This window comes from Lycorma delicatula, chromosome 6 (genome assembly GCF_047948215.1).
Source record: "Lycorma delicatula isolate Av1 chromosome 6, ASM4794821v1, whole genome shotgun sequence".
In the NCBI taxonomy this organism is placed as follows: domain Eukaryota; kingdom Metazoa; phylum Arthropoda; class Insecta; order Hemiptera; family Fulgoridae; genus Lycorma; species Lycorma delicatula.
The window spans coordinates 121334321-121361538 of NC_134460.1; the positions used below are offsets into that span (position 1 = coordinate 121334321).

The window sequence follows — 27218 nt, forward strand, 5'->3', positions numbered from 1 at the left end:
AGTTATAGAGAAGAAGAAGCACAAACATAATGTTTAAAGGATCTTTATCATACAATAAAAAGATTCATTGTTGAAGAATAAGTGTAATTTACTGGTTAACTGCATGAAGTGTAAACTTTGATGAGAGAGAGACGATGTTCAGAGAGAGATTGTGAGAGACGATGGTCGGAGAGAGAGACGACGCACAACGAGAGACAGACGGGAGTGACCACAAAGAGAGACTGCTGAAGCAGAAGTGAAAGTGACGAAGAAGAAATGAAAAGTGACCTGACTCTAGTGGTGAGTCAGCTTATCCACCCACCGGGTTGGTCTAGTGGTGAACGTGTCTTCCCAAATCAGCTGATTTGGAAGTCGAGAGTTCCAGCGTTCAAGTCCTAGTAAAGCCAGCTATTTTTACATGAACTTGAATATAGATCGTGGATACCGGTGTTCTTTGGTGGTTAGGTTTCAATTAACCACACATCTCAGGTATGGTCGAACTGAGAATGTACAAGACATTCACACTCATACATATATCCTCATTCATCCTCTGAAGTATTATCTAAACGGTAGTTACCGGAGCCTAAACAGGAAAAAGAAAAAGCCGGCTTAGGGTAGGTGGAGCCGAGTGAACTGTAAAGTGCCGAGTGATGTCGATAGAAGCCGAGTCCATCCGAAAGGAGCTGTGTGAACTGTGACGAGCCGCTAAATCGTCAGGCTCCGAAAGGAGCCGAGTGAATGTAACATGTTTACGTTTAGTTCTTCTTCCTTTTTTTTTTATTTTATTTTTTATTTTTTTTTTAAATTATACACTTGAAATAATACAGAATTAAATCTTAATAAATAATCAATACAAAAGTCATAAATAAAAATCAACCGAGTATATATTTATATGTATGTTGAATAGAATGCATTAATTTCAGTGCATGAAAAATTTCTTATTTATAATTAAAATGTTCATTACATGGAAATACTGTAAAGTTTAAGATGAAAACAAATCAAATACCAAACCAGTTGAATTAACTTAAAACTGTTTTATGCAATGGCGTAAACAGGAAGTTTTTTACTTTAGAAATAAATAAAAAAAATAATCACACGGATTCAAACCAGGACTGTCCGGGGACCAGTTCAGTCCCACAAGCAAAAAGATTAGGAAATCGGATGAAAAGACATTTGCGTTAAAAGTTTCATGCAGAAAGTCCAAAACAACATTAGCTGTGCATGGTGTGTCACAAGTGGTTCATTCACGACGTAATTAGAAATAATTGAAATTCTTTTGCAAGAAGCTGACGAACGGAATTACTACGCAAAATTTTTACATAACGTTCACTGTTCACTGTTAAAAAAAGAATGGCACTATTACCCGATGACTTGAGATAGCGGCCCATACCGTAATTATTGGAGTGTGATGCATCTTTTTATGAACCACGTATGAATTTTCGGAAGCCCAAAAACGCACATTTTGTTTATTAACGACCCCGTCTAGGTGAAAATGTACCTCACCTGAACACCAAACATCGCTCAACATTACGTCTTGTTTCACAGCCCGTTCTGCGAATGTTTGTTGTCGACGGTTAATTTAGAATACTATTATTTTGTACGGATACAAATGCAAATCTGTTTGAAAAATTCGCTGCATAGATTGCCTAAAAATCCCAAGTTTTGCTGCTGCTTTTTTTGTAGATTCTGAGCTTCTCACCAATGCTGATTTTACAGTTTCGACATTCTGTGGAGAACGAACATCGGCAGGCCGTTAGCGCTTATTCTCAAATACTGAACCGTAATTTTTAAAGTTTTCGTTAAGTCTGCGTATTATTTTAAATGAGGCTAATCACCAAGTTTGAAAATGTGCACGAAACCGCCTTGGTGTAAGATCAAAACTTTTTGTTTCATTAAAAAATAACACAGGTTTACGCGCTGTTCAACAGTCAGTCTTCCTTTGACAGCCATCTTGGAACGATAGACAAACAGCGCATTCAGAAAGAGAGGAAACTAATATTCATAAACTACTGTCACCTCTGCCAACATAAAACACACTAATAATTATTAACCTAAACAAACATTACCAAAACAAATATTGGATCATTTCGTGCGCCACCCGGTAAATAAAATGTTGGTACGATGTCTGTCCCAAAACGGTGGCGGGCTAAAGTTTGGATTTTGAAAAAAATTACGTTGATAATTTAAAAAACTGTTATCGCAAATAAATAAATTTATAAAAATTGATTAAATTGATATAATCTATTAAATTTATTTAAAAAAAATATTTATTAAGCATAACGTTTGCTTATTTACTTTCATTTAATTTTAATTAATTTTCGAAATGTCCTTCTTCTGTTATTTGATAATATGCCAGTCGGTTGTAAAAGAATGATACTTCATTATTCAATGATTCTCTCGTGATATTTCGTGCTCATTATCGAATTCCGTTTACGTAAATCATCGATATCTTGTAGATTATTATGATAAACAATACTTTTTAAGTCGCCTCATAGAAAGTATTCAATGGAAACAAATCGAATAATCTCGCTGGCCATTCTTTTTGACCTCTTCGGTCAATCTATCTTTCCACCAAAAAAGGATTTTATAATCTCACGTACCTGAAGACCAAAATGATGTGGGGCACCATCTTGTTGAAGCCAAATATTTTGGAAGTTGGGGCCAACAACGTTTTGAATGTTTGGAATGACATGGTCAAGAAACAAAGCCTGATATTTCACTGCGTTTAAATTTCGATCAATAAATATAGACCCTATCAGTCGTCAACCATCAATACCTGTCCGTAAATTTGACTGGATACTGTGTATGTGCCTCACGATACCAGTGTGGATTAATAACAATACAGTATCGACAATTATAGCGACTTAAATTGCCATTAAAAAAAAAAAGTGGTCTCATCAAACTAAAACCTATGTTGTTTAAAAAATTTTGGATCTTGATAAATTAGTATATTGTTCATCATAATTTTCCAGAATTCTAATTCTTGCATAAGACAAATTTTGAAGGGTTTGAAATTTTCGCTTTTTAATGTTCAGATTTCTAAACTTTGGCTAATGTTTTGTTCTAGTGCTGCTGTTCGAATCGAAGAATGAAGATTTTCAGTAAATTTCTGCGTAATCTCTTATGATTTGTTATTATTTTTTGCATATTTAGGTCTCCTGGTTTTCCCTACTATTAATGCTCCCTGTTTTTTCAAATTGTTTGTTGGTTTTTAACCTGTACCTTTTGAAATAGGGTTACGATTATTAAATGTATTGAATAATTCACAAACTTCATGTTAAATGATATTTAATTTTTTTTAGCATTAGAGCTCTAGAGCTATCTTGCTAGAAAGAAAATATGGTAATCAGTCAAAAAATGGAGTATGTGTTTTTTTTTTAGATTTCCCGACGTATCATGTTCCAGTGACCCAAAAGAAAACAAAAAAGGTGGGGGTAATGTTCGTACGTACATATGTATGTGTGTTGGCGTGTTTAAACTTTAATAACTTTTGATTGAATCAACCAATTTTGATGAAATTTGGCACAGAGACGTTTATATAAGACGATTTTTTGGTAAACGTTTTGGGGTCCATATCTCCGGGGGGTGAGGTAGATAGTTTCTCTAGGGCCAATTTTTTCAAAATTTTGCAATTATGACCCCACTTTATATTAAAATCAGCAGATGCGTACATGCTTATCTTACCATATATTTTTTTTAAATTTTACCCAAATTCTCTTCTTCCCAGAAAAGTCGAAAAAACTTTATTTATTGCTTATTTTTAAATCAAATTTTTGTACGTCTCCCTAAACATAGTAGTAGTGCAAGTGGCCCAAAAAAATACTTTGGGGCACTATTGAGGGTAGGGTAGCCGATCAAAGTTTAAAAATAACAAATTTTTGAATTGTTTAAACTTTTTCATGTAACATTATTTTCCCATTATATAAAAATAAATAACCAATGATAGAAAAGTATAACAACTTTGTCATCAGGTATTTTAATTTGTCCGTTTAAAAAATTTCTATACCTTTTACATTGAGCTTTTAATACAGTTTAAAATGTCTCTTAATTTTGTACATTTTTTTCACGTTATATTATGGGGCGTATTAATTCAATGGTTATTTATTTTATTAAACGTTTAAGTTTTTGCCATATTACTTTTTAACAGCTTTTTTTTAGATGATTTGTTTTATTTGTAAAAGAGTGGATAAAATTACCTACATTCATATTGGAACAAATTATTCTTCCCAGTTTTAATTTTAAGTATTATTTTGCTAAAATTTTATTTTTCATAAAACACTGTGGTCGAGCAATTTCTTGTAATCAACTTGCAAGCCCCATTAGTAAAAAAAAAAAAATATCTGTGTTACTATTTATTAATAATTGACAGTACTAATAAAAAGATAAATTATAAAATTTTATATTTCAAGGAACAAATTTTAAGCATAGATTCCCTTTCAAAGAATAGTTAAAAAAAACTTAACAAGACTTTAATGTTATTGTACTATTCTAAATGCACCCAATAAACGTTTGTGAGTTATCTTAATGTATTTTAAACTAGAGTATTGAAATAAGTATCGTCAATAATGTACATAATGACTGAAGAATGGTTTACGCGTCGCAGCTATTAGGGCTTCCGACTTTGGTCTAATGCAATACTAAACCTATTTATTGATTAAAAGTAGTTTAATATTTTAAGTACCCATCCGGTTAATGAAGTAACATCGATTATAATTCTTAAATATATAGATAAATGACTATTTATATTAATTTATTAGTATTGTGTAGCTGTCAGTCACGACATCATGACTCTCAGGAAAAATAATTCATATTAGTGCTTCTTATATCTCAGGTGGTTTTACATATAGCCTGGAATGGTTGTAAAGCAACCAATAAATATATATTGTTATTTTATACTATTTTAGTATACTATTTTAAGTGCTGCTCGTGCCAAAAAAAAAATGGTTATAGGAATTTCTTTATGCTTATTAAGAATGTTTTATAAAGATTTAAAAAAAAAATTAATTCTGTAGATCAATACTTTCAAATTATAGTGATTTTTGCTTGTTTTTAACAATATGTTATTTCTTATTTCTTTTTTTGTCAATGAAAATTGTAATTTTTTTTTTAATGAAGTTTGTTAAACATTTTCATGCTTATTTTGAATAAATAAAATACTGTTTTTTAATTGACTTCTAAAATAAAATAAAGTTATCAGTCCAATTTTTTATTTATTTTTAATGTATATATGTACTATATATGGGCAGCTACTGTGCTTACTCCATTTATTTTTATAATGATAAATTTGTAACACATAAAAAAAACTACGTTATTGGAATTAGAATTTACAACTTTCCGCATGAAAAGTAGAGATGCTACTGGTCCAATAATCAGTGAAGCGTTGGGTTCCGCCAAATTTTACGACCTAATGTACTTCGATTATTCTTTTTGAGTCTTTTTTTATTTTTTAGAGGAAGTTCTTCTTACAGTTACGCATTAAATTTTTCTCAATTCAATATTTTGAAACAAAAAAAAATTATTTTTCTCACGTTGTTGATGATTTGGAGATATTTTTAACAATATTTGACGTCATTATTATTTAATATTTGGATTATTATAGATTAAAGTTATATAAACTAAAATTATTTAGATATTTATAGTAATTCTATTTCAAGAATCTAGTAAAAAAATACAAAAAATAAAAACAATTTAAAAAATTAAAAAATAATGTAAAAAATAATAATTTATTTTCCATCAAAAATATTTACAAATTTTAAAAACCGTTCATTATTGTAATTAAATTAAACTTAGTCTTTTTATTACACAAATCCTGGAAGATATAATTACCACCAGAGACCTGTATTTGGGAATACTGGGAATATTTACATATTCCCATATTACAAATAATACTTTATTCCATACATAATACATACATATATGTACATAATGTATGTATACATACATATATGTACATAAAAGAAAGGAAAAACGATATAAAAAAATGTCTTTTTTTTCTGGGCGCACAAGTATCGTCATCAGTGCCCTGACACGATATTTATATAACAAACAAATAAATTATTATAATTTTGTTAAGAATGGCCCGTTGGTGTAAGTATATAATTATACCTAATATATAATAAAAAAACCGCTTACCAACAAATGAATTTGACGCGTTAAAGCGCTTTCGGAATTAATTTCCGTCCTCAGGAACTTATTATTCGTCAAATTTGAAACAATAATTAAAACTTCACGTCATTAGTATGAAAGTTGTGATATTTGCGTAATTATAACAGTTGATCGTCATATATTTCAAAATTACGTCAACGTTAACGTCCTGTCAATACGAAGCGTCGTCAAAAAAAAAAATATTTAAATTCAACTTAAAAATTAAAATCCAGTAATAAAAACACATATTATTAATGGAAAAAGTTTATGACGTATGCTAAAAACGAAATAAAACCACAATGAATACTAATTGCATTTATAACCTAAATTAAAACAATACCACCTGCCATAATGATATGAATAGGTGAAACATACTGTTCAGATTTATGTATTTTCTTCATACTCTTGATAATTGTAAACATAACCTGTCATTTTCTTATTTCTTATTTTTTAATAATGAACCAGCTGTGGGCTTAAGCATTATTAAGCAATTAATAACTTATGGCTTGACTTTCCTTTAAAATGTCAACTAAACAACATTACTAATTTTATATATGTTCTAGCTAGACAGTATGTTAAACATATATTTAAAAAAATTATATCTAATTAAAGTATGAAACTATTGTGATTTAATGTATTAATTAATTCAATGTAAATTTAAAAGTAAATAAAGAAACTGTAAAATGTTATTACCACAACCAACGTATTACACCGCGGCTGGAATGGCTGTACACATACTATAGTAATTTTTTTTTTTTTTTTTTTTTACAACCTCCGGGTGCACCGTTAGGGATGCTTCAGAGGATGAGATGAATGATCTGTAGCGTATGTGAAAATGCCATGCGTAACCGAGATTCGAACCCGGGACCTCCGGGTCCCGGGTATAGGCCCGAAGGCCGGCGTACTATAGTATAATTATGTATTTAAATATAGACGGATGGCTCTAAGAAATCGTAAAACATTCAATAACATCTTTTCATTGCTTCCTAAGATATTTCGAAAGTTAGTTTAAATCTTTCGACGCAATGCAAAAGAACTTACGACGCAAAAGTTTTAAAAGAACTCTTCCGTGAAGATCCAAGATTTATAATTTTGAAAAATTTTATACTTTTTTGATATCCCTATATGCTGGTATGATGTATAAAATAGGAAAAATTTTTTTAAATACTAAAACCGAAGGGAGAATGAGCAAAAAATTAAAAAAAAAACATATATTTCAATTTTAAGAGGTTGGGGATTGATTTATGACATTTTTTTGGATTATTTATATATCTAACGTCGGTAAGAAATTTTCCAAAGTATAGTTTTGGGAATTGTGGTCCTCAATCGTAATCTTTTTCAAATTGAAGTATGTTAAAAAATTTGTTATATAATTAATAAAAATACAACTTTCAAAAGTCGGAAGAATGAAATTACCTTTGTATTCTTCCTCAGAATCTGTAATAGCAGTAGCGTTATCAGCTGTTTCGGGTATCTCCATCATATAGTCACGATACAGTGAAGCAAGACTAGACCATAAATTGTGTACTCGGATCTTGTAGTTCCTGTATTTTCTTTTGAAAAAGAACTCAGCGAGATGCCCGTGCAAGTGGTGCTTACAGTTTCTTACTGAGGAACACGTTTCCGTGTCCGGATGTATGAAATTATATTTGTGGTTCATCGCTAAATGTTGGTAGCCCTCGTGTTGCAAACAATTATATGTCTTCCAGCAATCGCTAATAATTATTGTACTGGGAATAATAAACTTTTGTATGATAGGCAATACGGTGGCGTGTGTGATAGCTGGTGCAGCTATCTACAAGGTATTAAATGTTAAAAGTAAAAATTGTTAAAATTGGTTTGGGAAAAGAGATCTGAAACAGTCATTTCGATTTAAAGGTGTATAAAAAAATAATATCGGTACTTACCGGTTTTACGGGACCGCTACTGAAATCCAATTGTTTGCGTATATAAAAATAAAATCACCTATACGTATAACTTATTTATATAATTTTTACTTTTAACGTTAATCAGACGAGGTTAGCGAGCGAAGCGAGCGTAGGTTATGTTTGATTAGATTACGATGATTCCGTGTAATGACGTATCGCGCACTATATCAATGTAACTTTTTTTTTCCTCTCAGCTCCCCCTGGCCGTACCGACTTGTTGGTATTACGCCACCCAGGGGAGTGTCTTTATACTCAAATAGGCCTTCCCGCCTACCAGCTATATACTGGCATGGCAGGTCGGCCTACCGGTAGCTCTTTTTGAGAGTAATCTTTTATATCAATGTAACATAACCTTCGCTCGCTAACTTCGTCTAATTAACGTCAAATATACATATTTTACTTATTTAGGTGCCAGTAGACAGCTTCATTGTATCCTGACTATATGATGGAGTTGCCCGAAACAGCTGATAACAACGCTACCGCCATTACAGATTCTGAGGAAGAATATAAAGGTAATTTAACTCTTCCGACTTTTGAAACTTGTGGTTTTATTAATTATATAACACATTTTTCAACATACTTCAATTTGAAAAAGATTAAGGTTGAGGACGTTCAGGCTCACAATTACCAAAGTATTTTTCTAAAGTGCCTATAAAATAAACCGAAATTGGTTTTTTCGCGATATCCTCCCTCTCTCTTAACGAATTTTGAAAAAAAAATTAATATGCTTAATTCTTCATATATGTAAATATTTGCCAAATTTGAAGAAAGTCAGTTTCTTTCAATCCTGAGATATAAGGCCAAAGCCGTATGACATATATATATGTTTTCTTGTTCTAGATGAAATAGTTGGCCAAAAACGTTAATATTTGCAAAAAATCCGATACACCTTTTTTGAAATGATCACTATACTTTTCTCATTAATATATCTTATATATTCTAACTATATTCGCCGGAAAAGTAAAAAGATTCTTTACATTAATAAAAATATTCAGTTACTGGTTGTGGCTATAAATAATAATTATATTAAAAACTTAAGTAATATTGTGAAATATCATCAAAAAAAAGCGCTACAGAATATCTATCATAATTATTAAATTACATACAAGGGAAAAATATAATATGGCATACAACTGTTTCAATAATAATAATAACAAAAGAGGTATTAACATAAAGAACATTGAATTTAAATGTAATTTAATACAAAACAGACAGTCTTTATGCCCTGTATATTAATAAGTAAATATGTATATTAAAAATAAGGTAATATATAGTGCCAGTAAACAACTCGTAATATATATCAAAAACTAAAATCCATTTACATTAAAAAAAATCATTCCATTCCTTCATACAGAAATAATCAGTTCAATAAAATTTAATTAAACAGTATAATACTTAAACAATTAAAACTTAATACTTAAACAATTATTAATACTTAAACAATAATTAATACTTAAACAATTATCATATTTCTTTATATTTTTACTTCCTTGTACGAAGTAAAGGAAGTATTGTGTTTGGGAAAAATTTCAGTTTTCAGATTTCAACGGAAATGTCCATTTTGACCATACTTGAACCCATTTTGATTAGTTTCAGCATAACATCTGTACGCACGTACACATATGTATGTATGTATGTACGTATATATCTAGCATAACTCAAAAACGATTAGCCGTAGAATGTTGAAGTTTTGTATTTAGAACTGATGTAACATCGAGTTGTGCCAAATGATTGCAATCGACTGGACCAAAAGGGACAAAAAAAGCCCAAAATCCAAAAATTTTGATTTTGGAATTTTTCGTAACTGCAGTAATCAGCCCTCATTGAGAGATTTTCAACGGTATGTCATCGTAAGTGATACTTATTTTCAATGATTCCAGAGTTATACACAAATAAAATTTTAATTAATGAAATATTAGGATCGTATTAGGGGAAAGCATATCGGTTCGAATCCGACTTCGTTCCCGATCTTTTTTTTAATTTAAATGTATTAATTTATTAATAATTATTAACTTCTGTTTGAAAAAAAATTACAATAAATAATAATTCAATAATAGCAATAGGGAAAAAAATTTTTAAAAAACCAGAAGTTATTAGTGAAATAAAATATTATGTACTTTTAAAAATGTGTATATGTAATTTAATAGGCGTACAAGGAAGTTATATCGTGTCCACATCTGAATTGGTGAAACATATGATTATTTAATATTAATTAAAAATTAAAATTTAGAATCGTATTATTTTTTTTATTTATGTATTTGTTTCAGTCTACTTGATAATAAATATCGTTATAAAATTTAGTAATCTTTTCCTGTTTCGTTTTGTTGATGGTTACATCAAAATAATTAAAAAAATCTATTATTAGATACATAAAGGACTTAAATTATTTAAAGAATAATAAAGGAACTTTTACTTTAACTTAATATTTCAGGTTAGATTGTTGAGTTAATAATTGTATAAAAATTTCTTATTAATAAAAACTAATATTTTAGCAATTATATAACTGTAAAGAATTGGAGGATCGTATCTCACTTTCAAATGAAATAAGTTTAAATGAAGTGCAGGAAAAATGTGTTTATGTAATTTAATAGGCGTACAATGAAATCATGCGGTATCCACATAAGATTTTTTTGGTAAATAACGTAACAATTTTGTGCGTAGTAAATAAAAAAACAATTTAAAACGTAAAATAGGATTTAAAATTTTAATTAAACATCCAATTTTTAGTTATCTATATCATTCTTATTTTTATCTGTAACAAATATCTTTAGAAAACAATAATGAGTGAGAAATGGATTAACATATTTTATTGATTTTTAATGTTTACGTATATCAAAGAAGCTATAGAACAAAAATTAAAAAAAAAATATCTGACTTCAGAATAACAGTTATAGAAATAAAATAACAAAAGTTTGGCAAAGTATTGTATGACTATCCTGACTACGCTGGTCAAGTCATACGAAAAAATTCAAACAGTTCAATCATACCAAACATAAAGGGATCTGATTTTTATTTAAATATTCACCGGGAAAGTTATAAATTTAAAAAATATAAATAAAATTAAAAAAGATTTTTTTTTAAATACCGAAAAAATAAAATTTTATGTAATAAAATTTTTAAGTAATAAAAAAAAATTGTTACTCATTTTGGATCCATAATATAAGTGCGTTTTTCAGTTTAGCCTCCGGAAGCACTGTAAGGTATTACTTCAAAATATGTATGAGGATGATATGTATGAATGTAATTGAAGTGTAATCTTGTACAGTTTTAGGTTGACAATACCTGAGATGTAGTTAATTGAAACCCAACCACCGAAGAACACCGGTATTCATGATCTAGTATTCAAATGAGTATAAAAGTGATAAGTTCACCACTAGACCAACCCGGGGGATTTAATATAGGTTCCAAACCCTACATTAATTTTAATAGCCCTGTGATGATAAAAGTATAAAAAAAATGTTAATAGTTAAAATTAAAAGAGTTAGAGCCAGAAAAAAACAGAATATATGTTTTTTAATGGTCGGGAATAAATTTTAAGAACAATTTTTCTAAAAATATTCATATACAAGTTAAGCTTAACAAATTTGGTTAAGTAAAGTTTTCCCTAAAACTAATACCCCTTTCAATAAAGACTAAAATAAGAAAAAGAAAATTATCAAAAAATATTTCTGAACTTTAGGTCCAGTATTTATATTTTTAATCATCTACATTCAAAAAACAATTTCTCCAATCCTTCATGCTGAAATAATAATTTAAAACTTATTTTATTAAAAATTATATTATTATGCTTCTTTATATATTTTGGTAAATACGTTAAAACTTTTGTTTGCAATATGTAAAAAATAATTTTTAAGAAAACACAAACTTTGGTTTAGGTAGTATTAATTTACCTAAGAGGTTTTCTTATAACAAAATAATTGAGTTCCACCTTCACTATTCCTAAGGAAAATATAACTAGCCCTTTATAAAATATATATGACTCAGTGGATGCGTTTTAATTCCCCTCAAAAAATTGATTTTTTCAATTTTTTTTGGGGATTAAATTAAATTACAGATTAAATTAAACCCATTAAATTATTCTAAACAGATGTGTTTGACCGGTAATTGAAGGGGAGTTTTATTAAAATTAGCTCCTGCAAATATTCAGTACCGCATCTCCATCTGGTTTCGACAACTGTTATGTATAATACTTTCTAGATTATTATAGTATAGTACAAGGCCGGATTAATCAACAGACACATAAGCAAAATGTCTTAGGCCTGTAATTCGGAGAGGTCTGCCTTTATTACAGAAAGAAATAAAATAATAAATTTACAAAAATCTGATGTAAACAACACATGACTTGCTTGTACGCACATTTTTTTCCTGACCACCATGAGGTATTGCTTCAGAGGATGAGATGAATGACAAGTAGCGTGTGAAAATGCCATGCCTGACTGGGGGGATTCGAACCAGAGACTTCCGGATGAAATGCCGAGACGCTACCACTCGGACCATGGAGGCCGACTCTCGTTTTACGCCTATTAAATTACATTTACACATTTTTTTTTTTTAACGTAAAGTTCATCAAATTTATTTCCTTATTTTCTGTTTCTTTTTTATTCATCATAATTTTTTTTTATTAACAAAGGTTAATAATTATTATTAAATCAATATATTTAAATTTAAAAAAAAGAAAAGGAGATAAAATCTGATTCGAACCGATGTCCTTTCCGCTAAGATTTAAATATTTCATTAACTAAAATTTTATTTGGCTATAACTCTGGAACCAATGATAATAAGTGCCACTTATCACAACTCGTTGAATAGCTCTCAGTAATGGCTTATTACTGCAGTTAAGAAAAAGTAAAAAATCCAAATATTTTTGGATTTTGGACTTTTTTGGATACTTTTGGTTCAGTCGATTGCAATCAAAAGGGGAGGTGCACGACTAGATGTTACAGCAGTCCTAAATCCAAAATTTCAGCATCCTACGGGTAATCGTTTTTGAGTAATGCGAGATACATACGTGAATACGTAAGTACACACGTCACGCCGAAATAGTAAAAATGGATTCAGGAATAGTCAAAATGGATATTTCCGTTGATATCTGGAAACCGAAATTTTTCGCCATCAGAATATTTCCTTTATTTCGTAAAGGAAGCAAAAAGATAAATTTTTATTTTATATTTAATAGTATAGAAGATTATGTTATTATTTTAAAATAATACAATTAAATATCATCATAATAATTCAAAAACAAATAAAATTGGATTAGTGCTACTGGCGGATCCAAGGGGAGACCATGAAAGCCATTGCCCCATGGCTTAAAGTACTTCCTTAAAATTAAAAAAAAAAGCAAAACATTTTTTTTTATTTTTAAAATATAAAAAGCCCACCGGGCTGGTCTAGCAGTTTACTCAATTGTTTAACAGGTGAGGCCGAATATTTTGAGGTTCAAATCCTAGTAAAGGTTTGTTGCTTTTATACAAATTTAAATACTAGATAATGGTTACCGGTGTATTTTGGTGATTGGGGTTCAATTAACCACATCTCAGGAATGGTCGGTCTGAGTCTGTACGAAAATATGTCGTACATATCATCCTCATCTCATTGGGCCGTGCGGAAGGTTTCTTATTGTTCATTAATTGGACAGATTGCAACTTACACGTTAAGAAGGAAAAAATCAAATAAAAATATTAGAAACAGGTCTTTTTGTTTTTTATGATTCTGAAAAAGGAATATTCCGACTACCCTTCAATTTTTGTTTGAAGTTGTCCGCAACTTATATAAATGGGGGTTCAAATCTAAGTATTGTATAGGACCCAGTTGAGACTTAATCCGGTAGTGGTACAGTAATTCTTCAAATAATAACTTTTTTTAAATTCATATACTTTCTTTAGGATTATTTATATGATTTTCCCCAAGTATAATAAGATCTAAATCATTGCAAATAGCCTAATTTCATGCTTGATGGTAGTGTACTTAACTTATTTTTCCTCTTCATTTCTTTTTTTTTATTTTTATTAACTCGTAACATTTATCATCGTTTGCATATTTTCTTTCGTATAGCGTATTTTTAATTTATATTTTATTTATATTTAAATAAAAATTAACCAGAAGACTAAAACGAAAGAAATTTTCCACCCATTACCCTTCTGAAGTAGAGATCAAAGTATGCAAAACTTTATAGGTTTTTACAATTTTTTTATGATACTAAACTCAAATTGTTGCATATTGATTATTTGAAAAAAATTTGCAAATTTTATTTTATTATGAAAGTACTGTTATAAAATGAAAAACCATTTAATATCTATTACTGTTATTAAACCGAGTTTACATTCAGCTCAGTTTTTTTTTTAAATAGGGCTTTTAATATTTTCAACAGAATAATTTGAAATCAATCGAAGAATCTTCACTTTTTTTTTATAATAGAATCGGTAAAAATATAAATTAACATTTTTTTAATAATTTCATGAGAATTTCTTGTCGGTTCTAATAATATCTCAAAAATATTTTTTTTTCTCTAAAGAAACATATTAAATTTTTTTTACAAGTCGTGAAATTCAACTGACATTTTATTTAAAAAATTATTGTGATTGCCCTATTATATACATTTTTTTTTTTTTTTTTGATCGGACATCAACAGCTGTGGTCATTAGCCCGGAGAAAAGATACCGTGCCTGACCGGGATTCGAACCCGGTACCTCCGCACGAAACGAAATACCGAGACGCTAATTATTCATTTTAATTTAACTATTTCATAGTAATAATAATTTAATTTAGAAATCTTAAAAAATATATTTTAAATAGATTGGTGGGAAGATTTTTTTAAATGGTTCGGTAAAATAATAAAATGGCAACAAATTTTAAATAAAGTATTTTCCAAAAGTAATGTGCAGAGTTACACGAAAACAGTTCTTTTGTTTGGTACGTTAGAGATAGATATTGATAAATCTTTTAAGAATAGGGACTATTTAATAAAAATGATTAAAAACGAATTTAATTAAATTTTAACTGTGATTTAACATTTCTTTCAAAGTTTTCCATCCGTATTATGTTGCTAAGATATAGTTTTATATTTTTCTGTAAATAACAGTTTTATTTAAAAAACGAGTTTTACGTAATACCGATTTTATAAAAGTATAATTATAGTATTATTGTACTTAAAATTAATTTTTTCATACTTTTTTTTAGGGTATTAATAAGAGAAAACATTTTTTTATATAGAAATAATAGACAACATTATTTTATATAGAAATATAAACCAGATAAATAAAAAAGTTGTATAAAGAAAAGTTATTAAAATTATTATTTTAAATATTAATAAATAGCGATGATACAACAGATAATTATTTCCAAAATGTTTTTCAGAAAATTATTATCTTTTTCTATCTTTAATTTATAACGAAAATGTTAGTAATAAATTTATTTTATTACAAATTTTCTGCATAATTTCATATTTAGAACATGCATTCTAGGAACTGGTATTTATTAAGAGGAGAATACAGCTAGTGTTCCTTAAAATTGATCTACATTTACATTATTATAAAGCAAAAAGAGTAAACATTTAATCTGATAACAGTCACAATTTTAATAAAAATCGTTGAAATGTTTTATTCATAAATTTTTTTTTCATAAACTGAAGATTTTGGGTTACGATGTAATACTCGCATATAAGATAGTTGATCACTCCTAGATTTAACGCATATTCACCGAAACAAAGATAATCTGTATCCTTTTTAAGAAACATCTTTTGAACTTGCATATAATAAAACTTTAAAACCTAGCTTAGTTTTTCATTTAAATTCTTCCGAGATTTACTCGTACATTCTCTTATATATTCCATTTTCAAAAAGTAAAAATGAAATATTATATAAAAATGAGATTAAACTAAATACGTAGTTTTTAATGATTTTTATTTACGAAACACTGGTTTTTTCTTCACATTACACGATGATTTGAATTATTTTAACATAAACAAACGTAATTTACTTTTTAATTCTTTTAATTTGATTACCTAATTTCAAAAAGTGAACATTTAAATTCGTCAACCTATAAATAATTTTTTTGGTGTTAGATTTTTTCATGCACTAAAGCATTGTACGCACTAAAGCTCACACACATTAAAGCTTTGCGCTTTAATGAAGCTAAACTTTTTTTTTAAGCTAAAAAAATGAAATTTTAAGAAACTTATTTTTAAATAAATTATTATACTTTATTAAATTAGTTTATTATTATTACTCGTATTTCTGGAAATTAGTAGTTTAATCGGTTTTTTCTTTTTCAAAATAATTTTTGCTATTTTTAAACTAAATATTATTTATTGGATTATAATAGTTCTGAAACATTTTCATAAAAAAATTTTATAAAGTAGAATTAGATAAAATAAAAAATTATTTTTGTAGATTTTACGTTTCCGTGAATTTTTTATGAAAAAATAAAAGAAAAATGTTCAATAACTTCTTACAAGAAAAAGAAATAGATTTTTATTTAACTTTTCAAACTAATTTGTTTTATTTTAGTTTAAAACTACACAAGATAGAAAAAAAAAATTAAAAGAGCGAAAAAGACTATTTTTTTTTTTTATTACAAAATAAATTTAATTAGTTTATTACTTTATTTTAAATTTAAATAAAAAATAATTTTATTAATAATATTTTGATAATTTGGGTTTATATTTGTTGTGCTTTTTTCTTATTAATTTCGCGAATTAAGAACATTCATAGATGATTAACATAAAGTAATTAAAGTTACAAATCATTTAAAAATAGATTTTTAATTAAAAATGTTTTTTTTTTTAAATATAAAAAAATTATTTTATCATTAATTCCGTTTTATGTTTTTTCGTAATCAATCGTATATCTGTTTCTCTTACGTTCTTATGAGCAGTTGCAGTAATGTAGGAGATTTATTAAAGAGAAATTTCATGAATAATATTTGGATTGTACAGAAATAAAAAAATATATATATTTGAAAATACATAAATAATATAAAATTTTAACGCATTAAATTGTATTACTAGAAAATTAAATTAAATAAATAAAAATTATTTAAAATCCTACCTTGTAAAAGAATAGCCAATAATAAAAATATTAGTTGATTAAAAGTTGATGTTTTTCCAAGTATTAGTCGTTTCATACCGAAAAATTCAATAATAGTGGATTGATGTTAAGTTAAAAAATCCAATTACTGAAGAAAAAACACTTTTTTTTAATATTAATCACTTGATAAACAACATATCTGTTTTGTTTGTTTTTTATTATTATTATTATTATATATTATAAGTAATTTTAAAGATACATTTAATTAAAACACTCATAAAAACACTTTTAATAATTGAAATACATATACATGTAAATAATAAATAGTTTCATTAAATAAGTTACGTAGACATTTAAATATATATTATATAAATAGGGTATGTATACACTCAAATGTACAAAGAAGTATATTAGTTTTAAAAGTTAAATTCTCGAGATATTTTACTAGTAATACTAAACACAACAGTAATATTTTTATACATTTAAATTTTAAAGTTATTTTTTTATAATATTCAGAGGGAAAACTATATAATTATTATTTAAATGTAGTATATTACTGTAACACATGTACGGCGTTTAATTCCGTATAAATAATATATCTGCACGGACTGTGGAATAACGAAGTTCCTACTTAACCGTTGGTGCGCAAACTGACGGTTCCAAATTTGTACGCGGTAACTTTCGGTATTGTTCGGTACGTATCGTATATATTCGTTGAATTGATCAAATCACCCCTACATTCTCTCTCACGTCTCTTTCCTACTATCTTTCTCTATGTAGAAATCCCCTAGTATAGTACTAATATTCTGAAGGGCGAAGGAAGATTGAAATAAAAATCAACAATATAGCTCAATTTGATGCACGCAAGTAATACAGCGGTGGACACGATATATACAAGTGGCGTTGAATACTTAATCCACTTTATTATTATTAAAATTATTAATATTATTATTCCAAATTCATACAAATTCTTTAGCACCCTTACCGAATATTTTCCCTTATTACCTGAATTCAATAGGATTTTTTTTTTTATATTATTTTTATAACTCTACTTAAAGCTAAAGGTATTACATGAGATAAAAATTTTCCCCGATCATTTCAAATTATACATTTCAAAAACTTAATAACTGTATAATTTTCTTTTAAATATATAATTTATTCTTAAAAAATAATAATATAAATAAAATTTTACTTATTGGTATAAAAAAGCAGCCTGAAAAAACTTTATGTAAATTTTACTAGAGCGAATCAAAAATTCATTCTAAATACTCATTTATATATTTATATAAACCGGCTGGCTGAAAAGTAACTTACATTCTCCTGTAACTTTTTTTATGATTGAGATAACTGGATGCGGTTTGCGGCATTCTTTCTTGTATCGAGGGAGTACTTCAGTGAATGTAAATTTCATTCTTAAAACAATTTTAATTACTAGTGTTTCAATTTTTCATTAACGTAATAACATTTGTTGTTAACAATTTTGTTTAAATAGTCAGAATTTAATTTTTTTTTATTACACTTGGCTTTTTATGCAAAAACCTTTAAAACAAAGTATCACGTAAACATATGCTCCATTTATAGTTTTTGAGCCTCTCCTGCTCACCATGATAGCCAAATACTCTAAATTTGGATTTACTGAATTAGCCTGCCTTACTAGAGAAGATTTCAAAGAAAGAATAGGGATACTACAAATAAAAAAAATTTAAAGGGAACATGCAACTGTAGTTCTAGCTATCTGAAACAAACACGTTATTGGCTGATATTTTGGATTGGGCGATCAGAATTTATTTTGAATTGTACCATTTATCGCGTCTCATCGAGCTTTTTAAATGATATATCAAATGTTTATTGGCCCCATTTGAAATTTTTAAGCTACCCCCTCCGACCCAATCACTGTCGAACAAAAATCAAAACGACTAAAATATGCATATGTATGTATATTACTACTACATTGTAATAGTTTCTTGGTACAAAGAAGAATGCCTCAATCCGCATCCAGTTATCTTATTAGAAAAAAATAAAAAAGTTAGAGGGGGTGTAAGTTACTTTTCAGCCACCGTGTATTTTATATATATATATATATATATATATATAGAGTGTTTCTAAAACGATGGGCTGGCTATACTTTTTCGGATTCTACTTGTAAAACTAAACAAAAAAAATCTTTAGGAAAAATGGCAATTTCTCCTTCGTTCTCCCCTTTTCCGCCATTTTGTTATTTTTATATAAAAATTTATATCTCAAGTTCGGATAGACAAATCAGATTAATAATTTGTTCATCAAAGACATTTCGTAAAAAAAGTCATTGACTGTGTTGCTCTTGCGCCATCTTGGTGCAACCAACGGTGATTGATTTCCACGTTTGTTAACTGTCTAATAAAGTTTGTTAAAACGTCACTGTAGCAATCACTATTAACTGTATTTTTAAAATAGATTGGATCCACAATGCGCGTTTTATTCACACCGACCCAGATCCCGATTTTCGCTTCATGTAACGATTTTTCGCTTGATTCATGGGGGTTAGTTATCAACCACAGTCGTGTATTTTCTCCATTAATATACCCTCCCAGATGAACCACTCTTCATTTGTAAAAAAATTTAACGTCGGGGATACCTACGGAATTTTGATCAATAAAAAGTTTAAACCATTGACAAAATTTACTCTTTTGGCATGATCTGTAGGTTTCAGTTTTTTAACACGCATTACTGTGTTGGGGAAAACTTTCATTTCTTTTTTTACAGCTTTATGTGCGGTAGGAAGTCTGATATCTTGCTGCTGTGCTAACTTACGCATTGATTTTTATGGACTTTCGGCCACCGCGTGCAAAACATCAAGCAACTTCTGTTCGTTTAGTTTAGGTGGTCTTGAACTTCGATCCGCGTCTTCAACAGAGCCTGTTGCCCGAAAGTTTTTGATAAGAGTTCGAACTGCATTGCAGTGAGAAAAATTTTCAGAAAACTTTTTGCATGACTAAATCAGTTCACTTCTCACCTTTACAAAGGATTTGTTCAACGAGAAAAATGCGTTCCTCTATCGAAAGAACCATTATATTTCTCGCAAATAATTGATTCCTATAAAACCAAACGATACGAAACGAAACTGAGTACGTTCCATCACAACTAAACAACTGACGTCTTTTTTATTACTGAGCAACATCCAATGAACCCACAAGGAAACCAACCTAACGCCTAAAGAACAGAATGGACCACACATTTATAAAGCGTACTGCATAGCGACTTTCCGAACGCTCTGTACATTTTAGAATATTACATATAAATTTATATTTATTTTTAATTTAGATTTATTTTCTAAAAATACCGTATTATTTGTTGTTAAATATTTATTCACAGATATAGGTATAATCAGCTTCCAAAAAAAAAAATAAATACTTGTTTAAAATTGAGGTAGAGCTATTCTAAGATCCTTTGAGGTCATCAAAACTGTCAGTAACATTTATTACTTTCCTTCTCGCTCTATATAAAATTTTCCGTTCGTTTATTTATAGTAAAACAGAACTTATAATAAAGAAATTTTTCTAGAGATATTAAAATAAAATAAGTCATTAAATGCGAGACGATTATATTACAAAACTTCTTTGAAAGAAAACTATAAACTGCAAGTGTAATAATAAGATATTTCTGTAAATTTATTCATAGACCGATTTTTATTTTATCCAATTTAGTTTTTATTTTACATTCAGCTTAGTCAGTATCCTATGCGTTGTCTAACCCTATCATATTACCTCCTTTTTATTACAAGCCCTCTTTCTAGAAAAATATTTATATCAGGTATAAATTTTTATTAAGTGTAATTTTTTAGTTTATATTCTATTGAATTTCTGTCGGATAGGAAGATAAAAATTGTAAAAAAACCAAATATGAAAAATTCTCTCATTACAGTCGATTTTATGAAATTATATCTATATATTTAACCAACTTGAAAATAAAGTGTATTATTATTTTTTTTTAATAATAATAATAATAATAACGTATTTGGTTGCGAGATTCTTACAAATTATGATATCGTCATTATGTTTAATATAAGAATTAGTTAACATGCTTTCAATGATAGAAACTTTGACCGTTTTGTATGTTATCTGTTTTAAACGTGTCACAGTTATAAGACAAAGAAAGACTTTTAAAAGCAACAAATTTTTTTTATCTATTTCAGTTGTAAACCCGTTAAATTTATTGGATTGCCATTAAAGTATTAATTTTTAAATAATTTTTCGATGGTTAAACATAAAAAAATGATATTTATCAAAATTTTTATACATTGAAGAGGTTAATCAAATGCATAATACATTTAACTAAGCTCTTCCTTAACTCTAAGTCCAGACTTATACCACATACAAATTTTTCTGCTTACTGAAGAACTCCTTTGCTAATGCTATCCTTCTTCTTATGTCCAATGCACTTTTCCAGTCCTTTATCACCAAAGTACTAAATACGTGTAATTTTTTACTTTTTCTATTCTTCCATTACTAAGCAATACCGCTAAATCCTCTTTGTTATATATTTCCATTACTTTAGTTTTCCTATATTTATTTTCATTCCATACTCTTTCATTCCCTCCTTCAGAACTGTTAACAGTCTTTGAAGCGCACGCGTTGTATGATCTATAATTACCATACCATCAACAAACATTGTGAATCTTATTTTTCTCTTCCTATACTTTTACTCCATCTTCTAATAAATTCTGTATCATATCTTCAGTGTAAATGTTGAACATTGTTAGTGAGAGAAGACATCCTTCCGTAACACCTTGACCGACATAAATATATATATAAATATGTAGATTTATATAAAGGAAAAACCGTTAAAAATAAATGGAAAAATTCAAAATAAATAAATGGATTAATTCATTTTGATATAGGTTTCTTAACTTCATATTTAAATAATAATGTAATAAAATTTTAATTCTTGCATTACCTATTGCAATGATTCTCAACCTTTTTAGCTCCATGTCCCCAAAAAGTAAAAAAAATATACAAGGTCTGTTCAAAAAATAACCGAACGTTTTGAATTACGCGCCAACTAAGATATTTAGTGACGCAGTTGACAGCATAACCTCCTCTATAGTTGCATTTTCTTGGATTGTTGATATCTCGTTTAGTTTTCGTGTTGCTATATTTGAGTGCAACGTGTTTAAGTGTTAGTAGCAATTTTTGTAATGTGCGAATTTTTTATGATTGAACTTTTGTCTCAATGTCGTAGCCGTAAACCCAGCTTTCGTCTTCCGTTACAATCCTTTACACGAATGTTTCATCGTCATCGGTTTGTTCACGGAGTTGCCGGCAATTGTCCACTCGTTATTCTTTCCGCTGTTCGGTCATCAAATTAGGAATAAACTTTGCTTCAACTCGATGGATGTTTAATTTTTTTAATCAAAATGTTACGGCATGATTCAACAGTGATGTTAACCTCTTCTGCAAGTATTCTGACAATCAATCGGCAATTTTCAAGCATCAGATCATTGTTTTTCTGAACATGAGTGTCGTCAGTTGAAGTTGAAGGCCTTCCTGGTCGAAGGTCATCTTCGACTGACTGACGACAACTTTTAAATCGTAAAAACCATTTGTAACACTGTGCATGACTCAGAGCATCATCTCCATAAGCCTGTTTTAAAATTCAAAACGTTTCTGTAAAAGTTTTTCCCATTTTCACGCAAAATTTTATGTTTTATTATTGTTCCCGAAAATCGCACATTACAAAAATCGCTACTAACACTTAAACACGTTGCACTCAAATAACAATAACACGAAATCTAAACGAGATATCAACAATCCAATAATATATGATTACAGAGGAGGTTATTCGGAACACAATGCTGCGAACCACATGTCACTAAATATCTCCGTTGGCGCGTAATTAAAAAGGTTCTGTTATTTTTTAAACTGACCTCATATAATGAATATTTTGCGATCCCCCAACCACAACTCAATGAAACCTTCTTAAAACTATTTAGCTGCATTGATATCGACGGATATGAATATGCATGTTTCAAATTTACAAACATGAACAATCTACAGGTACCAACTTTATAAGTACATGTTCCTTGTAATTTGGTCTGTTTGCATAATATTTGCTGTGAGTGCGTCATGTTCGAACATGCATATAATACATTTGAACCCGTCGTGCTTTCTGCAGTATAAAAGGGACGTCAGGTACCTACGTCCAATGAATCGATTGGTAAAAAGACAAAATATTACAATGACAGTTATTTAAATTACGGTTTTACCTCATTGGATGGAACGTCACAGTGCGTTGTTTGCTGTTAAGTTCTCTCGCATGAAGCCATAAAAATTAATCCAACACTTGGAAACTAAATATCTGGATCATCAAAGCAAACCCTTGAAATTTTTAGAAAGAAAAATATATACTTTGAGAAACCAACAAGCTTCTATCGGAAAACCAAGCCGTACTAATAAAAGTACTCTTGAAGCATCTTATATCTTATTAGTTATTTTATTAGTTAAGAGTAACTAAGATGTCTAAACCCTAGATAATCGCAGAAAACCTCATATTTCTTGCTAAAATTTATATGGTTTGTTTTAATAGGCGTGGAAGAAGCAAAAAATTGAAAAAATCCCGCTTTCTAAGACACAGTAACATGGCGAATCGATGACATGGCTGTCGATGTTCGCGAGTAGATAATTCAGCAAGTGAGTTCTAGTGAATTTTTTAGTATTGAGTTTGATGAATCAATAGATCTGGCAAATATTACTCAGTCCTTACGTTTTGTGAGATATTAATGCGATAGGGACAGATCAATCAAGGAAAATATGTTGTTTTGCAAATCAATACTTGGTCATACAACAAAACAATGTATTTTTTGATGTTTTTTATGATGCCACTATAAAATATAACATGTATTGGGCAAGATATATTGCATTATGTAGTGATGGCGCAAAGGTGATAACAGGAAAGAACAGTAAATTTTAGAAAAAAATAAAAGATCTTCTTACACCACGGGCAGAATGGACGCATTGCTTGCTTTACAGACATGCTATCGCCACAAAAAATATGTTTGAAAATCTCAAACAAATTCTTCGTAAAGCTGTAAAAATAGTTAATTTTATTAAAAGTCGACCATTAAGAATAGCCTGATTGTTAAACTATGAGATGAAATTGACAAAGAGTAAAAATCTCTTCTTTTCCGTACAGAAGTCAGATGATTGTCGGATGAGAGGGAATTTTTAACCCGGTTATTAGAATTGCGAGATGAATTAATAATATTTTTCAGGCGACACAAAGGCCAAACTCAGTGTTTTTACAAATAAGGAATGTATGTTGCTGTTGGATTACTTAGCTGATGTATTTCCGCATTTAAATACTTGAATGTGTGTTTATAAGGACATGATAAAAACATTTTATTAATGGCAGATAAAGGTCATGCTTTCGTTAAGAAACTTGACAACCGGGTTACTCGCCTTAAAAGCGATATCTGGATTACCCGCCTTACTCAAAAGCAAAAATTTTGATATGTTTCCACTCACTTCCGATTATATTGAGAAAAATTTTGATGAAAGATACTGTTTGGCAAAAAATCATTTTCCAGTTAAATTTAAGCTTTCTATTGATTAGATAAGATTCCATTTTATTTAACTGTTATTCGCCTTCTATTTACTTTATTTATATTATTCTGTTTAGAATTAAATTTCCTACAAGTTTTATTTAAGAGTTTTATCTTTTTATTATAAGTCAATGTTAAAAAGTGCGTTTTCACCGATTTTCTAGAAAACTACAGAATTTACAGTTCTCGGAATAATTTTTTTTCAATTTTTCAGATTGAATTTCATATAAAACCATCAAATTAGCTTACATTTTTGCGTTCCAAGAATTTCTGTATGGCTCCATTTCACTGGAGGAGATGAAATCTGGGCGAAATTTTTCGCCAGCCGTAAACTCATTAACGAAGCGTTTCCGGACTTATGTTTATATACTTTTTTCTTTATCTTTACATGTATAACGAGTTGCCAAAGTATCTGCATAACGTAGTAAATCACCTTATATAGCACTAATGTAAGTTTATAGGAATCTCAGTGGGGATTTCTTTATAATGCAAATTTAAGTGATATAATTTACTTAAAATTCAAAAAAAAGGAACCGATTGTAAACGAAATTTGAAACGAAAAAACGACGGAAAAATGTGTAGTATTATAATAATTTTGACGTTAGGTCTGAAAATCACTTGAATTTTATAATTTCTTTTTCTTTAATTCCTAAAGTTATTGATTTTATGAATTGAATTATTAATTTATTGCTGTTGTGTTTTTATTATCATATATTGTTTTATTGTTCTTAATGATAGTTCGAGGAAACCATTCCGAATAAAACATGGCTTCATAGTTGTAAATATATTTAAATTAAATATTTAACTTTCAGACGCATGTTATATTTATTTAAATTAAATAAAAATAATATGCGTCTCAGTCAGAAGTTAATCAAAATTAAATAATGTCTAACAAAGTGAAATTTCGTCACATCCATGACGTTTAATGAATAATATTTTAGATTACTTACTTTCTTTTTCCTGTTTAGCATCCGGTAACTACCGTTCAGATAATACTTCAGAGGATAAATAAGGATGATATGTATGAGTGTAAATGAAGTGTAGTCTTGTACACTCTCAGTCCGACCATTCCTGAGATGTGTGGGTAATTGAAACCCAACCACCAAAGAACACCGGTATCCACGATCTAGTATTCAAATTCGTATACAAATAACTGCCTTTAATAGGAATTGAACGCTGGAACTCTAAGAATTTTTTTAAGTACATAGATAGTAAATTCTTTTAAATTTTTTAATTAATATAATTCGAGTCTTTCTGTTTGAACCCTTCCTCCTTAGTTTTTTTTTTTTAATTTCAAGTAGTTTTTAAATTTCCTTAGTTTTTTAATTCATCTATATAGCTATAACCTTAATAGCTGTTTAGTCAGTTAACACAGGTACGTCAGTGATTGGACTTTTGGATGTATTATTTATTAGATGACAAATTTTCTTGGGAGGGATCAAATTTAATTTCGTTTGCAAAAAATACCATATATTTTGTTTTAAAGCGGTTTATTAAAATTCTAACCTTATAATTATTATTTAATATTTATTTTGCTTATTTATATTCCAATCTAAGGTATAATATCAACATTTGAAACATTCTCAAAAAGTCAAAACGAGTTTTCAAGATTCAACAACGGGCCGCAGATATAAATTATCTAGACTGATATTTAGAAAATTAAAAGTGTTAACTTATCCATTTGTTTAAATTTATGAAGTTCAATCTTTGCTAAAAAGAATAGTAATAATAATAAGCTCTACCAAACCAAACAACGGATCTGTTTTCGTGAAACTCAATAATACTCCGGCTTACGAGAAAACTTCTGATTATATTAAATCACCGCTTCAGGAAACAGACAAGATCGTTCGAACCAACGCGATTCGTGAAAGGAGACTGCAAACAATCCCCTTTTGCTGCACGATTAGCGCGCTCTTGCTTTTTTTTTGTAGAGATGGAGGAACCCCATTTACGGGCGCCGAAATAGTGTCGGACTCACTAACAGGTTCCGCAAGACGTTATTAAGTGTGTATGTGTTCCTGCGCACTACCGATTAAACCTCCACCCCTGGGTTTCCGCCCCTTCTGGGAACCACTTTGCAGCATTACTTCAGTAAGGGAGAAACGCCCGAACACACAATAGGTCACCACAATTACAACTAAAACATCCAAACACACACTCACGCAACATAACTCAAACTACACCAACACAAATAGTAACAAATCAATTACACATCACAACAAGGAAAAAACACACGTAAAAGAATTTTTTTTCTTATGTAATATAACTCACGCAACCACAATAACCAACACCAAGAGTAAAAAATCACACACACATTGCGCGCTCTTGCCTAAAATTTCAATATGACTAAAGATCCAGCAGAAGCTCACGATTATGCTTCGCTGAGTAACAGACTATCACAGACAACAGGGTGTCTGGAGTGCATGACACTAATCGCCTGCGAGGCACTCATGGAATCTGAACAAACGTACGTGTCGAAATGTTGGGTTAAGCAAATTTAAGGCCTTGTTAATAGCATACAGCTCCGCGACAAAAACACTGGCGATGCTGGGAAAACCAAATACGTAT

At 29.1% G+C, this 27218-nt stretch overlaps 1 protein-coding gene across 1 annotated transcript in view; it reads right to left on the reverse strand.

The window, feature by feature from the left end:
• Positions 1 to 17237, reverse strand: part of LOC142326814 (cell adhesion molecule 2-like) — a 710325-nt gene extending 693088 nt beyond the window's left edge. Inside the window, exon 1 of the mRNA XM_075369527.1 lies at positions 17096 to 17237. Within this exon, the coding sequence (XP_075225642.1) occupies positions 17096 to 17171 (76 nt within the window). The 5' untranslated portion in view covers positions 17172 to 17237. The remainder of the gene's footprint in view (positions 1 to 17095) is intronic.
• Between the last annotated feature and the right edge of the window lie 9981 nt (positions 17238 to 27218).